The sequence below is a fragment of the Elephantulus edwardii genome, unplaced genomic scaffold (assembly GCF_000299155.1).
Source record: "Elephantulus edwardii isolate Elephantulus edwardi_28Jun2011 unplaced genomic scaffold, EleEdw1.0 scaffold00030, whole genome shotgun sequence".
NCBI lineage: Eukaryota > Metazoa > Chordata > Mammalia > Macroscelidea > Macroscelididae > Elephantulus > Elephantulus edwardii.
This window is the reverse complement of record NW_006399780.1, coordinates 7,388,114-7,403,459: the sequence shown is the minus strand read 5'-3', so window position 1 is coordinate 7,403,459 and position 15,346 is coordinate 7,388,114. Positions and strand designations below refer to the sequence as shown.

Below are 15,346 nucleotides of genomic sequence, written 5' to 3'. Positions count from 1 at the left end.
AATTTTCTTGGAAAAGGTCCTTTGTACTTCTGGTTAAATTTATTCCCAAGTATTTAATCTTGTGATTAGCTATTGTGAAAGATATTGTTTCTTGACTGTCTTTCTAAACTCATTTTGCTCCCTTTGACATTCTATCTGCTGTGTCAGCCAAGATATTGATGTTATTTAACAGATCACTAAAGGGTGAGAATTGGCATAAGGTTTGACAGAGAGTCAAGGCTGGGGATGTGGAGGAATCTGTCATGATCACATGTGCAAAAACAAGGCCTTTTTCAGCCAATGCCCAACAAAGCAGGTTGAGGTCACAGAGTAACAGGGGCAATGCCTGCTATGTCCATGGCCACTTAGTCTTTCCAGTTTACCTCCTCCCTTACTTACTGCAGTCCCCAACATCTATTTCTCTCTCTCTCTCTCTCTCTTTCACACACACACACACACACACACACACATTGTGGTAGCAATGTGTGTAAAAATGATCTGCCGAGTCAACAATTTTATGTGTATAGTTCAGTCATAAAATGGATTGCATTCATCGTGTTGTGCAGCTATCACCACCGTCCATTGCCATGTTGTCCCATCATCATTAGCAGAAGCTGAGTTCCCCCAAAGCAGTGACAGACTGTCCTTTTGTTATAACCATCCATTCCACTCTTTCTCGCCCCTCACTCAGAACGTGTTACTCACCGTTATACCCTTTTCATTATAGCCCTGTGAGTGCACCTTGTGAGGCCCACCTCAATTGCCGCTTCTCATAGCAACTTCCCTTTAAGCCGATTAATAGCGCACCCTCTGGTTCATCTGTGTCCGGAGAATCATGTCTCCTAGCATTGTGTCAAATCAAACACCAAACAAGTTGCCATAAAGTGACTTCCAGCTCATGGTGACCCTGGTGTGTCAGAGTGACCTGGGCTTCACTGGGTTTTCAGAGGCTGACTCTTCAGAAGCAGATTACCAGACATTTCTTCGTAGGCACTTCTCAGACCTCCAAAAGTGTTCTTAGCAGTTGAGTACTTCACCATCAGCATCAACAGGTTGACATTTCCCCCTTTTGTAATGTTTCTTCCTTTTAAGCTAGCTTTAGACGTTTAATGTAATAAGTCAAACAATACAAAGCCACAAATGTAATAAGTCAAATAATACAATAGCTGCCTTTGTACCTCCCTCCAATCTCTCCCAGTCCCAGATAATCAACATCTCAGTTTAGAGCAAATATTTCTCCATTTTTCTCTGACACTTTGTAAATGTTCCCAATTTGCTGAGTGTTGACACATGTTCTGGACTTATTTAACTGATGGCCACAATCTCACGGGTCTTAGCTAATGTAAAAGCCATTTTTATGAGCCTCACAAAGGGAGAATATATGATTTTTGTTTACCATTATTTTCATGAATACCACTCCTACATAAATACTACATACAAGTATGTAATGCATACAGCCGTAACAAGAAATGAGCACAGGAGCAGATGGTAAGTTTAAAAAAAAAAACTTATTGTGTATCCTTTGTGTAAAAATGCAGGAATCCTTTCTTATCAAAGTTCATTATTTTTCAGCTTCTTTTCCAGTGTTGCCAAAACGTATGTTTTCCATCCGCATTTTCAATCCATTTTGCACTCTGCAAGTGGAGATTTGGCTGGGTTCTCGGGGTAAGCCTCTCCCAGCAAGTCTGTGTCTTCATGCTGCCTACCATATCTGATCCAGTATTCAATGAGTATCCTACCAAGGCAAACACATTTTAAATATTGCACAAGCAAAAAAAAAAAATTAGATGGCAAATCTGTTTGAGCAAATGTGTACCATGGCCACCTTGTTACACATGGTCGAGGAGGAGCCAGCCTGCTCAAATATGGCATGTGTAGTTCCCATTTATAAGTTTACTTTATGGTAATGAAATTAATTGTATCCTTGAAAAGTTTAATGTCACTTTTTATAAATCAAATCCTATTCTCCTTGGCTTCTGATAATTTCAGAGACGATTTTCTGTAATTTGTGATTGACCTTTAACTGGCAAGCTTTCTTAATTTCAGCTTTAAATTTCTTCCCTTTGCCAAGTTTTTATATTACTGTTCTATAAAACAATTAAGGTCCCTGGAGGAACCTGATCTTAATCATAACAAAAAAGCTGTCACCATCTGTTGAGTGTGTTACAGTTGTCCTGGGCTGAGTAAAGTCTGCACGAAGACCTTCAGATACCTCTTTTTTTTAATGTTAGACCCTCAGATTATTTCTTTAAAGGAGAATGGATGACACAGATGGTTCAGGACTAGACTGTTAACATTTCCAGTTCAAATTCACCCAGAGTTCCCTCCGAGGTAAGTCCTGAATTCCTGCTTCTGAAAAATCACAGCCTTGAAAATCTCTTGGGGCAGTTGTACCCCATACACATGAGTCACTGTGAGGTAGGGTGTATTGGACGGCCACTTCACAATATACATTTATTTACAGGTCTGTGTGTGTATGTTGTACACACATGAGCATACATAGATCGCTCATTGCTGTCGAGTCTGAACCACCTCATAGCTGACTCTCCAGCAGGTTTTCAGAGGCTGTAAATCGCACAGAAGGAAATCACACCCCATCTTTCTCCCACGGAGCAGCTGGTGGATACACATATATTTTTAATATAAGTCACAGCTAATACTCGTCCAGCACTGAAAGTGTTCACCGAATACTGAGACAGCCTTCATGTATCCAGATGTGTATCTTTAGAGCTTCTGCTTCTGGCACAGCCTCATTTCACACTTCCTGTCCTTCGTCCATTCTGTATGTCCCACTTGGAATGTCCTTACCTGTTGGGTTTCCACTCAACCATTAGCAATTTGTTCAGTGGGAGGAGCGGCATCTTCTGGGGCTTATCAGACATACCAACCCCCAACCCTGCCTAGAAGTTCAGAATCAAAGTCTGCATTGCCACATGACACCACCCCCCCACCACCACTAGGGAATTCACACCAGGGAATTCACACCAGGTTCAAGTTTGAGAACTTGAGCCTTAAAACCCAAGGACGCCCCTATGCCGTGGCACTTGGTAGTCATGGTGGTGGTGGTAGCTGCTGTGGCATTTTCACTTTTCACAGTGACCCTATCTATGCACAAGGGCACCAGAACTTTGTTTTCCAACCATGGTTTTCAATGGCTGATTTTTTTGGAAGTGGATCTCCAGGCCTTTCTTCCTAATCCACTTTTGTCTAGAAGCTCATCTGAAGCCTGTTCAACATCATAGTAACATGCAAGCTAGTGATAGCTGTGTTTGAGGTACAATGGGTGGGAAGCAAACCCAGGTATCCTGCCTGGAAGAAATCATTTTACCACTGAACCACTACTGCCTCCTTAAAAGAGCAAACAAACAAAAAGACATGCCAAAAACCAAAACTCATTACTCTGAAGTCAACACAAACTTGGAGCTGACCCTCCAGCAGGATTTTGGAGGCTGTAAATCCCACGGGAGGGGATAGTGTTTCTTGGAGCCACTGGTGGATCCAAGCCACCAGAGAGGAGAAAGGCAACACTCTGGGGTCAACAGCACAGCTCTCTGCAGAAGAAGCCACCAGAGCTCCATCCTGCCCCCTTAACACCAGAAAGAACTCCTTAGTTGTTTTGGGGTGTTTTCTGCCCTTTACTGTCTTCACAAAATGTCAGTCCTTTCTGTGCCTTTACATCACTTTTTGAAGTCTTTCTGAATCACTTTTCAGGCTCTGTAGATTACTGTCACTTACTGGGCTCTACCAATCTCACTTTTTGTCCCCATTTCATATGTGCTGATGCAGACTCTTTGAGGTTTGTTGTTGTTATGTGCAGTCAAGTCACCAAGGACTCATAATAACCCTGTGTACAATACTCTGAACACTGCCCCTATCCTGAGCCAGTCTGATTCGGATGGACCTAATCCCATTGTTGTTGTTGTTTTGTGTTTTCAAGTCACATGAAACATTAGCATGGTTAAAAAAAAACCCCAAATCTGTGTTTTATCCTGTTCCCTAGTTGTTTCTTTATACACAGATGCTTTGGAATACCTACCTGCGTTCATCTCCATTGAACTCTTCTAGGCTAGGGGGAAGGGTTATGGTGAAACATTATTTCGGGGTGGTAAGCTGGGTATCTTGGCCATGAATCTCATTTATTCATTTGGGGCAGGGGGGAAGTAGTAGGAGCTAACTCTTGTTGTTGTTAGGTACTGTCGAGTTGAGTATGACTCATAGTGACCCTATGAAAAATGGTTCTGCACCCTGTCCTCTCCTGTCCCATCCTCACAATCTGTGACACGCTCAAGCCCATTGTTGCAATCACTGTGTCAATCCACTCTCCTTCGCTGTCCCTCTACCTTCCCAAACATGATGGCCCTCTCCAAGGTATAGCCTCTCCTAGCAACATGTCCAAAGTATATAAGACGAAGGTTCATCATTATATAACACAAAGCTTCATCACCTTTGCCTCCATGGAGCTCTCTGGTTTCACCTTCTCCAAGATATATTTATTTGTTTGTCAACCCATAGATATTCAGTACTCTTGTCCAGTATCACAATTCAAAGGTATCAGTAATTCTCCTTTCATCCTTATTCACCGTCATTGGATCTAACTAGATTCCAGGTATTTCATACAGCATTTAATATTCAAAAGTGAGTAGGTGAGATTCACTATCACATCTTCACAACTCTGAGGTGGACAGCATTCTTCCAGTCACAAAAGAGAAAGCTGTAGTGGGGAACAACCTGAGACCACTCAGAAATGGAGCTGGGACTCAATCCCGGGCCTTCCCAGTGCTAGTCGGTGTTTCTCCTGTGCTGTGTGGTCTTGTCTGCAGAGCCTAACCATGGTCCTTGATGTTTGCTGAGACTCGAACAGCGGTGTGTGATTAGTTGCATGAATGAGGCTGAAGAGAGGGCTTCACAGAGAAGGGAACGTTCCAATTGGATGGTAGTATTGTCACTCATTTTGGAGGATGAGCATGCCTATCTCTGTAGAAGTACCATCCTTCCCAAATAAGGACCTCCCAGATTAAGGGAGTACTCTTGTTCTCACCTCTTTAACATTCTCCTGTTCGTATGGCACTTCCTGAAAGTTTTCCGTGTCAATCAGTTCTTTTTGGTTCAGTGACTCTGTGTATTCCCTCCATCTTCTTTTGATGCTTTCTGGGTAATTCAATATATTCTCCATAGCACTGAAACCTTGTGACATGAGGCTTTAAATTTTCAGTTCTTTCAGCTTGAGAAATGCAGAGCAAGTTTTCCCCTTTTTATTCTCCAATTCCAGCTCTCTGTACATTTCATTATAATATTGTCCTTTGTCCTCTCAAGCTGCCCTTTGAAACCATGTGTTCAGCTCTTTCACTTCAGCATGTTTTCCTTTAGATTTGGCTTCTTGACGTTCCAGAGAATCTTGAGTCTCTTCTGGCATCCATTTCAGTTTTTCTTTCTCCTCTGTTTTTGTAATGACCTTTTGCTTTCTTTATGTATAATATCCTTGATACCATCCCACAACTCATCTGGTCTATCATTGATGTTCAATGGAAGTGAGGAGGGCTTGAAGTACTTGTTGCAGAAGATCAAGGAATGAAGCCTTCAGTATGGATTGTTTCTCAGTATCAAGAAAACAAAGATTCTTACCACTGGGCCAATAGGCAGTGTCATGATGGATGGAGAGGAGATTGAAACTGTCAACAGCTTCATCTTGCTTAGATCCACAATTAACACCCTTGGCACGAGTAGTCAGGAAATAAGGAGACGAAATACACTGGGAAAATCTGCAGTAATGGACCTTTCCAAATTATTGAGAAACAGTGATGTCAGTTTGAGGACTAAGGTTTGGCTGATTCAGGCCATAGACTTTCTAGTTACTAACTATGCATCCAAGATATGGACAATGAATAAGGATGACAGGGTGCAGCCAGAGTGTTATTTGGAGTCAAGAATGATGAGGCTTCACCTCACATACTTTGGATATATTGCTTGGAGGTGCTATTCCTTGGAGAGGGACATGTTGGGAAGGATGGAGGGTCGGCAGAGGACAGGAAGACCCTCAGCCTGGTGGATTGACAAGCTGACTGTTGCAATGGTCTCTTGTGTGTCAGCAAGTGTGAGGATGGCGCAGGACAGGATTAGGTTCAGATCTTTTGTTCATAGGGTCACTGTGAGTCGTACTCGACTTGATGGCACCTAACAACAACAACAACCAGTTCTCACCCATTAAAACAGCTTGGTTTAGATTCATTCATTAAGGTTGAAATGACCTTGACCTGCTGCAAGATTCCCCTTAGAGAGCGGAGGATTTTAAGCCCCTTATGGGAAGAGCAGGTACTAGCCTGAAAGTTGCATAGGAAAAAAATGACCATCCCTACACTGTATCAGTGAAGCACTGTCTGCATCTCACTGAGTTAATGAAAGTTGCTAATTTAACCCAGGTCCTAGGGGAAACCTAGCAAATTCATCTTTCCTTAACATAAACTTTTAGCCCAGATCGATCATAAATTGTGTTCTAGAAAACCTTTTATCCTTCCACAGCATTGCCCCATAATCAATCAGCAAGCCTTTCTCCTCCATGCTCAAAGTGTCCATTAACTTATTCTTAACTGCATTGCCCAGAACCACTAGCAGAGGAAAGGTCTGGGAGGTCAGCGTAAATCTCCATGCACTGCATGCGCATGGTTATCTGTAGTGCACCAAATTCCACAGGAATTTGTAATAGTTGAATGCTTACAGCGTTAGCAGAATTCTCTCTTGGAAGACAGAACTGCCAGGCATGATCACACTCATCCACTCCCTCATTGCCTTGAAGACCTGACTCATAGCTGACCCTCTAGCGGGTTTTCTAAAGCTGCAAATGGCACAAGAGGAGATTGCTCATCATTCTCCCTTGGGGGGCAGCTGGTCAGTTCAAACTGCCAGAGAGGCTCTAACTTCCAGTTAGCAGTGCCACTCTCAACAGCTGATGCCAGAAAAGCTCCCTCGGTGGTAGCCAGTGTTTGCCAAAGTCACGTGAAGGAAGTGATTGGTCATATTTAATGATGGAGAACAGACACAGGAAAATCATCACTTTTACCCACCATACTCCAACCTTTTCCACAACACTCAGCTATGATTCAACTTTTACTGCAGACACTGAAAACCAGATAGGAACATGCCCTCTTCTAAACTGCGCAGTCTCTCAAGGTACAGCTACGCCATCTGGGCTTCTCTTCTGCAGTTACCTTGCAGTGTTTACTGATTCTTAATCTCTGCCCAACAGGCAGACACATCACATCCACAGAGAACATATGATGGTGGTGATGGTGGTGGTGGTGGTAGGTACCATCGAGTCAACTCTGACTTATAGGGACCCAATGGACAACAGAGCTGAGCACAGGCCTGTCCTGTGCCATCCTCACAATCTCTGACATACTCAAGCCCATTGCAGCAGTCACAGTGTCAATTCACCTGGTTGAGGGTCTTCCTCTCCTTCACTCTCTCTTCACCTTTCGAAGCGTAGACTAAGGGGGGGCACAGTAGGGAGAGCCAAGTTGTGGTTGTTGAGTACCATCAAGTTGGAATCAACCCACAGTTGACCCCACAGTGGGTGTTTGGAGGCAGTGATTTGCATGGAAGGAGATTGCCCATCTTTCTCCTGCAGAGCAGCTGGTGGATTCAAAACATGTACCTTTGCATTGGCAGCACAATTCCTTACCAGTGAGCCATCAGAGCTCCCAGGGAGAAGCAAGAGTGCCATCCTGTTAACCACATACTTGTGGTTTGATTCACAGACCTGTCCACGCCCCAAAGTGACCCTCAAACTCCCTTATCAGGATTGGTACAGAGCACTAAGAGTAGGAATGGGTTTTCAAGAACAGCCCAAATGTCCAACCACAGTGGAATGGATTGAGAAATTATGGTACATTCACAGGATGGAATACTACGCAGAATGCAGGAGCAATGAGTTTGTAAATTACTACCTAACTTGGGAGGGACTGGAGAGAATTATGCTGAGTGAACAAACCATAAGGACAAATCTGTATAAGACCATAATTGTAGAATAAGTATGAGGATCCAAGGGGTGGGGAGCGGAGCGCTGAGGATGGGAAGGGTTGGAAGGGTGTGATAATCATAGGATCACTCAATTTGATGGGTGGAGGGAGGTGGAGGTGAAGAAAATGGGAAAGAGCTGTGAAAAACAATATATATGAACTTTGTAAATAAACCAGTAGAAAATTTTAAAAAATTTAAAACAAAGAGTAGAAACGGCTGACCCCACAGATGAGTCCACCTGCAAAAGAAAATGCGTGTGGAGAAGCATTCAGCCTCGAGCTATGGCTGAAAGCCTCGCCTCGGGCGGGTACCAGGCTCCCTCTGACAGGGTGCCTCCCAGACTTGTCTTCTCTTCCTGAGTGGCTGCTCTTCTATGAAGTGCTGTGTTGGCACCTCAGAAATCTCTAAGAGGTGGGTAGATCCCCCTTGCTAAAGCTTATCTCAGTCTCATCTCCTTTCATTTGTATTTTGCATATAGCTAGAGGTCTGAGGGACAGGACTTTTACTATAGCCAAGAACTAATGAATGTAGTGGAGCCAGTTCTTGTAGCCAAGGGTGATGGTGATAAATGCTTTCAAAATACTTACCCAGAGGTAGATCTTTAACCTGGACACTTGCCAGGGTCTCTCACAGAGCAGGGAGAGGGGACTGCTACTTCACTGGGCACATGTATCTACATTTACTTATGTGGAACAAGATTTCTCTGGCAGCACGGCCACGAACAATCCCGTTACATGCCCCAGAGGAGATGTGGGCTGGCCTGGTGCCCGTGGCTGTAGTATCCCTCCAGGAGGCTTTGCAAGCCAAGAAATGTGTGTCTTTAGGCTACACCCTCTTGTCTTGTTAAACCAAAACCCAAATCCACTGCAGAGAAGTTGATTCTGTGAAACAGCAACCCGGGAGGACAGAGCAGAATGGCTCCCGAGGGTTCCTAAGGGGGTAAGCTTTACAATAGCAAGGGGTCATGTCTTTCTCCTGTGGACTGGCTGGTGGGTTCTAACTGCCAGTCTTTCAGTAACTGAACATAACCACAGCACCATTGTGGTGCCTCCAGTCTGGAAAGCTCCCCTAAAAAGCACATAATTTTGAGATCAGCCTATTACCATCCTATGGTCTATATGGAACCATACTTAACCAGTAGAATCAGCCAAGAAAGGTGTGTCAGATCCTAGACTCGTGACAGCCTAAGCAAAGATTTAATTTCTCATTGTCTGAAGTCATGGTTTGTCTGTCTGTCTCTCTGTCTATCTCCCCCCCCCCTCAGTCATCTGTCAGGACTGTAAAGCCATTTGTTTATATTTTTATTAAATATATTTACTTGAGTATATCTCAATGCCTTCAATTCAGAAATGACTACAGCTGATCCCCCATTGGTTTTCTGGGGCTGTAAGCCCCATGGGAGGAGATTTCCCATCTTTCTTCCACAGAGTTGCTAGTGGATCTGAACCCCCAGAGACATGTGATCTTGGAGTTAGCAGTGCAAATCCCTACAAACCAAAGCTATATATACATACGCATGCACATATATTTACATGGTGGTTGTTGTCAGGTGCCATCCAGTCAAGTACAACTCACAACAACCCTATGGACAACAGATAAGAATTCTGTCCTATTCTGTGCCGTCCCTCGCCATCTCTGAAATAGTTGAGCCCATTGTTGAAGTCACTGTTTTAATCCATCTGATTGAGAACTTCCTCTCTTTGACCAGCCCTCCACCTTTCCAAACATGACATCCCTCTCTAAGAAATAGTCTCTCCTAGCAACATGTTCAAAATACGTGAGACAAAGCTTTATCACCTTTACTTCCAAGGAACATTCTGGCTTCACTTTCTTCAGTATTCATCTGTTTGTTCTTTTGGTGGTCTGTGGGAAATTTAGTACTCATCTCCAACACCATAGCTCAAGGGCATCCATTCCTCTTCTGTCATCCTTACTTATTGTCCACCTCTCAAATGTGTAGTAAGTGATTGAAAAGACCATGGCCTGAATCAGTTGCACCTTAGTCCTCAAACTGACTTCATTGCTCCTCGATAATTTGGAAAGGTCCCTAACAACAGACTTGCCCAGTGTAATACATCTAATCTCCTGACTGCTGGTGCCAAGGGTTGTGATTGAGGATCCAAGGAAGATGACAGTTGCAGTCTTTTTTCTGTCAGTCCAGTTGTGGGAAATTTTGTTTTCTGGATGTTGACATGCAATGCATATTGAAGGCGGCTCTTTTTGATCTTCTGCAGCAAGCACTTTAAGTCCTCCTCATTTTGAGCAACCTAGATTCTGTAATTGGTGTAACCGAGGTTATCGATGAGTCTTCCTATGATCCTGATACGTATATAAAATGAAGTTTTGGAGTATTCCACATCATGATTCTGTTTTACTTCATGGTTCACAGACACTCTAGTGACATAGCCCATAGAGTATTAGACTACTAACTAAAAGGCCATCTCTCTGGTGGTTTGACTCCACCAACTGTTCTGAGGGAGTAAGACAGGCAATTTCCTCTCATCACTCACAGCCTTGGAAATTCGGTGGTGGTCAAGATGAATTGGAACCAATTTGAAAGCAGTGAGAGTTACTGGAGTGTTCACCTTTCCATAGCTTCTGGCATTTCTTATATACCACTTTGCAGTGTTTGGGGTGTTTAATTACCATCCTGGGATCTGTCGATTCATTGAGCAGGCCCTCTTCCATATAACCCATTCAGACTGCATCACGCTCACTCTAAATCTATCTTTCCACCTTTGATATCCTTTCCTGAATAGTCCCACGTTTTAAAGAGCTGGATTCACTCCCCTAGGCATTAGCAGTCCTGCAATAATGGAGCCCCATTTGCTGGGGAGAAATGGAAATCTAATTCAAACAGCTGTGTGATGCCCCCTGGTGGCAAAATTTCAGAAGCCACTCTTAAATGTGCCCCCACCAAGTTTTCACAATTCCATACCAACATTGTGATAATACCCAGCAATGAGATAGGGCTGCCAAGATATTGCCCTACCCTCACACCCATCCAGCCTCCACCAAGCTAGGGTTTTCTTCATCATATACCATGTTTACAACATCTGCTTGTGTCTTTTCTATCACTAGCTAGCTATGCTAGCGTTGGAGCTCTGGTAGCCTTGTGGCAAGGAGTCGCACTGCCAGCCCAGAGGCATGTGGTTCAAACCTACAACCTATTCCATGGGAGAAGGATGGGCAGTCTTTTCATGTATGATTTACAGCCACTGACAACCTGGGGGAAGGTCAATTATGAGTTGGTTCCAATTCAAGGGCACATAGCATAGGATCAAGAAATACATGTGGGTTTATTCATACTAAAGTGGTGATGATATATGCATATCTAAAGAGAATTCCCTCCTAAGGCAATAACATCACCACTATCTCTTTCCATTCTTGTTCTAATTATGAATACTAAGCAGTCATGACTTGTTAGAATTCTTACAGACTGGGAATGGGAAAGGCAAGAAGAAGTAACCTTTCACTGTGGTCAGACTTCGGCAGGCTGCCATCATTTTAAAAATTTTTTTAATTGGTTTTTTGTGCATATACTGTCAAATTGGATCTGACTGGTACAGGAGGAGATTGTCCCTCTTTCTCCAGTAGAGCATCTGATGGATTTGAACTGCGTACCTCTGGGATTGCAGTGCAACTTCTTGCCACTAGGCCACCAGAGCTCCCTGCTGCCATCATTTTATACCATATGCCCCTGTCCTTAACTGCCACTAAATATTTTTTTTTATTCCAGGAAGCACATAATGATGTCCAGATTCTCCAGATTCCAAATGGAGCACATTATCAAGCTACCACTGTTATGTGTGCAAACTTTATCCCTTTTAAACACCCATACTCATATACCCACACATATGTATTCATACACACACATGTCCTAGTATTAAATTAATATGATTTTTTTTGTCTCACACATTTCATAGCATTGAACACATTCCATAGTGTCTCTTTACTTTAAAGGGGGGAAGCTGCTTGTCAGTGTGAAGCATTTACATCAGGATTCGTCCCACTGAGAGAACTCAAGGCAAAATGATGAGGACCAAGAGGTTTCCAATCCACTTTTCATAAAGAGTCAATAAGCAACATTTTAAGTTCCTCCCGTGTTGATCACCACATAGGAGGTCACTGCTGAGAACAGCAGAAGGAGGAGATCCTTACGTATAATGGTAGCTCATGTTCAGAGCAGATAGAAATGGCAGACATGTGAGTTGGCCCAGGTAATCAAGGACACCTCCCATGGCCCTGTTCTTGGCTTGATTTGGCTACCTGAGCCTGGTCCCTCAGTATCATCTGTCATTATTTATTAACAACAACAACAACAACTCTGTTTCAACATGACTTAAGACTGAGAAAAGTAGAGTGCTAAGTGACACGCAGGGGAAGATTCTACAACTGGTTGTCCCCCTTCAAGACAGCATTTTGTGGGTGGGCAGAAGAGAAATCTTTTTTTAATACCATCTTTAATAATGTTCATTATCAATTTTAATCATAGAATGTTGTAGTTGTTGTTGTTGATTGCCTTCGAGTTGAGCACAACTCAAAATAATGACCCTAGGAACAAAAGGCCCGAAGCCCCTCTACAAGTATCAACTTTTATCAAAGTTCATAGTGTCTGGAGGCATGTTATTTAGGAAGTGAATATGGTTATAAACTGTTTAAATGATATATTTTTATATGAATACTAACAACAAAACTGTTTTATAAAATATTTCTACACTGAATTATAACCTTAGTTATAATACTATTAGTAACTAAATGGAAGTCATTTTTATTTAATTACTACTTAATTTTCAAGAAAGTTACTAATAGAGGTTCAGAAGTTAGTGAAGTCACTGTGCCGATCCATCTTGTTGGAGTCTTCCTCTTCTTTGGTTATTCTCCATCTTTCCAAGCACGATGTCTCTTTCCAAGGAATCGCCTCGTCAAACTACATGTCCAAAGTATGAAAAACGAAGTTTTTGCCATCTTTGCCTAAAAGGAGCACTCTGGCTACACTTTTTCCAATACATATCTATTTTTTTTTCTTTTGGTTATAAAGATAAAATTTTTAGTGCTTTTTTTTGTTTGTTTGTTTTAATGAAAGTTTACAGAGACTTGGGTTTCCATTCATTCATTGTTGCACTTTTCTTCCTGCCCACCCCCTCCCCCAATTCACTCTTCTCCTTGAAAAGCAAAAGAAAATATCTTTCATTGTTATGCAATCCCTACCCCCAAGTCCACTCCACTGTGCAGCCTTCATTCTGAACTCTTGTCATTTTTGAGAAATAAGAATTAATTTTGAGAGAAATTTAAGATGAAGTTGAGACAGAGTCTCCTAACTTTAAGAACAAATTCCTTCAGTTATTCCACTGCTTTTGTATGTAAGTGGCCTGATCCCCACTGTGTTTGTTGGGTTGCGAACCAAAAGGCCACACATTTCTGGTAGCTTGGATCTGCCAGGGGCTTTTCAGGAGGAAGATGGGCAGTTTCGTCCCATTAAGACTTACAACCTCGGAAAGGGTTGCTGTGCTTGGAAGTGGCCTGATGGCACAGGGTGAGAATTTTGAGTTTTGAACCAGGATCATATACTGACACATTTCATAATATCTCTTTGCTTTAAAGGCAGGAAAGCTGCTTGCCAGGGTGAAGGAGTTATGTTGGATTCTGACATAACTGAGGGAACTTAAGGTAAAGTGTGTGAGAGCCACTGAACATCCAGTCCTCTCTGACGTTTGTGGTTGGTGTGAGAGGAATGAGCACAGCCTGGAGAAACCTCAGCAGAGCCTGTGATTGCTTTGCCAAACGCTGCCCTGAGCTCTCGGACAAGCACACCATCCTTCCCCATAAAGCTCTCTCCTGGGATCTGTATCGATGAAGTGTGCGTATGTGCACACACATTTTCTTTCCACTCATAGTGACCCCTGTGGCAGAGTACAACTGCCCCATGGGAGTTTGTAGGTTTTAATCTTTAGAGGAGGAGAATGGAACTGCTTCATGAGATACCCCCACCCCAGTGGCTGACTTTTCAGGTGTAAATCACCAGCTCCTTCTCTCATGAAGCCACAGGGTAGGTTCGAAACACCAGTCTTTAGGTTGACAGTCAAATGCCCGATCATTGTATCATCTCCATATACTTATGCAGACACACATGCAGCAGTGCTTCCTGTAGAGGGCAAGTCAGCTTGTGCCAAGAAGAGTTTACATAAAATACAGCCCAAGGTTTCCAAATGAAATGTTTGTCTGGGGATCTGTGGGATTTGGCCCTATTAACACAGAGGTTAAGAGGAGTGTGTCTCAGGAAGTCTACTAGAGAATAATTAACCCCCAGTTGAGCTGTATAGCCTTTAAATTTTCTTTTAAAAATGTTTCAAGTTAACAGGGACTCTCTGGGAATAAATTGGAGTGCTCAGCAAAGAGTCAAAGGTAGCAGGAAACGTGGGCTCCTGCCAGTTTCTTCAAAAGAACAAGGGTCTCCAACCTCATAGGAAACCCACTTAGGAATAACACAAAGTAGGCTTACACGATCTGTCCAGCAAGAGCCACTTGGAAAGACTGGGCAAGGCAGAACCAAATTCTATTGATCCAGGTTTCTTTGGCACAGCAAAATAAAGTTGCAAGAATAGAATATGGTCTTGAGATGGTCAATGGGATGCTGGGTTGTTGAGAATGACCTTCCCAGGCTTGATTCCAGGAATCACCCACTTTCCTCTCTGCTGGTCACAGCCTCATAGTTCGTGCCAAAATTTATAGCTCCTGCCAGGATTTGGGGAAAGACGAAAAGTAAAAATTGGATCCTGCTTTGGACATGAGCTTTGCTTTCTTCTCTTTGTTTTATACTCCTCTTATGCAATTATTTTTACCACTTTCAAATAGAAGTGTACCCATCCTGTGTCACAAATCAAAAGGGAATATTGATGTATTAACCCGTTTGGTTTCCATTCTGTGTGTCTTTCCAGAAGGAGAAGAAGAGTGGGCTGCTGAAACTTCTAGCTGGAGCGTCAACCAAAAAGAAGTCACGCTCCCCACCATCTATCTCTCCGACCCACGACCCCCATGTGGCAGTGGACGCCTCACTTCAGGGCGCCGTGGGGCCCGATGTGTGCTCGCTGTCCAGCCATGGGAGGGCAGGCTCCTGCCCCATAGAGAGTGAGATGCAGGGCGCCATGGGAATGGAACCGCTGCACAGGAAGACGGGCTCCTTGGATCTGAACTTCTCCTTGTCCCCTTCGAGGCAAGTGCCTCTTTCCATGGCTGCTATCCGCCCCGAGCCCAAGCCGTTGCCCAGAGAGAGGTAAGGTGGGGAGGGTCACAGGGCAGGCACTCACGCCCCTGAGATAGTGGTGAAGCCACCTTTGGAGAACAAGGATCATGG

General features: G+C 43.4%; 1 protein-coding gene across 1 annotated transcript in view; it reads left to right on the top strand.

Annotated features, from left to right (window-relative positions):
* Positions 1-15,346, top strand: part of SH3RF3 (SH3 domain containing ring finger 3) — a 588,334-nt gene that overhangs the window by 554,123 nt on the left and 18,865 nt on the right. The window contains exon 9 of the mRNA XM_006883820.1: positions 14,931-15,265. Within this exon, the coding sequence (XP_006883882.1) occupies positions 14,931-15,265 (335 nt within the window). The remainder of the gene's footprint in view (positions 1-14,930; positions 15,266-15,346) is intronic.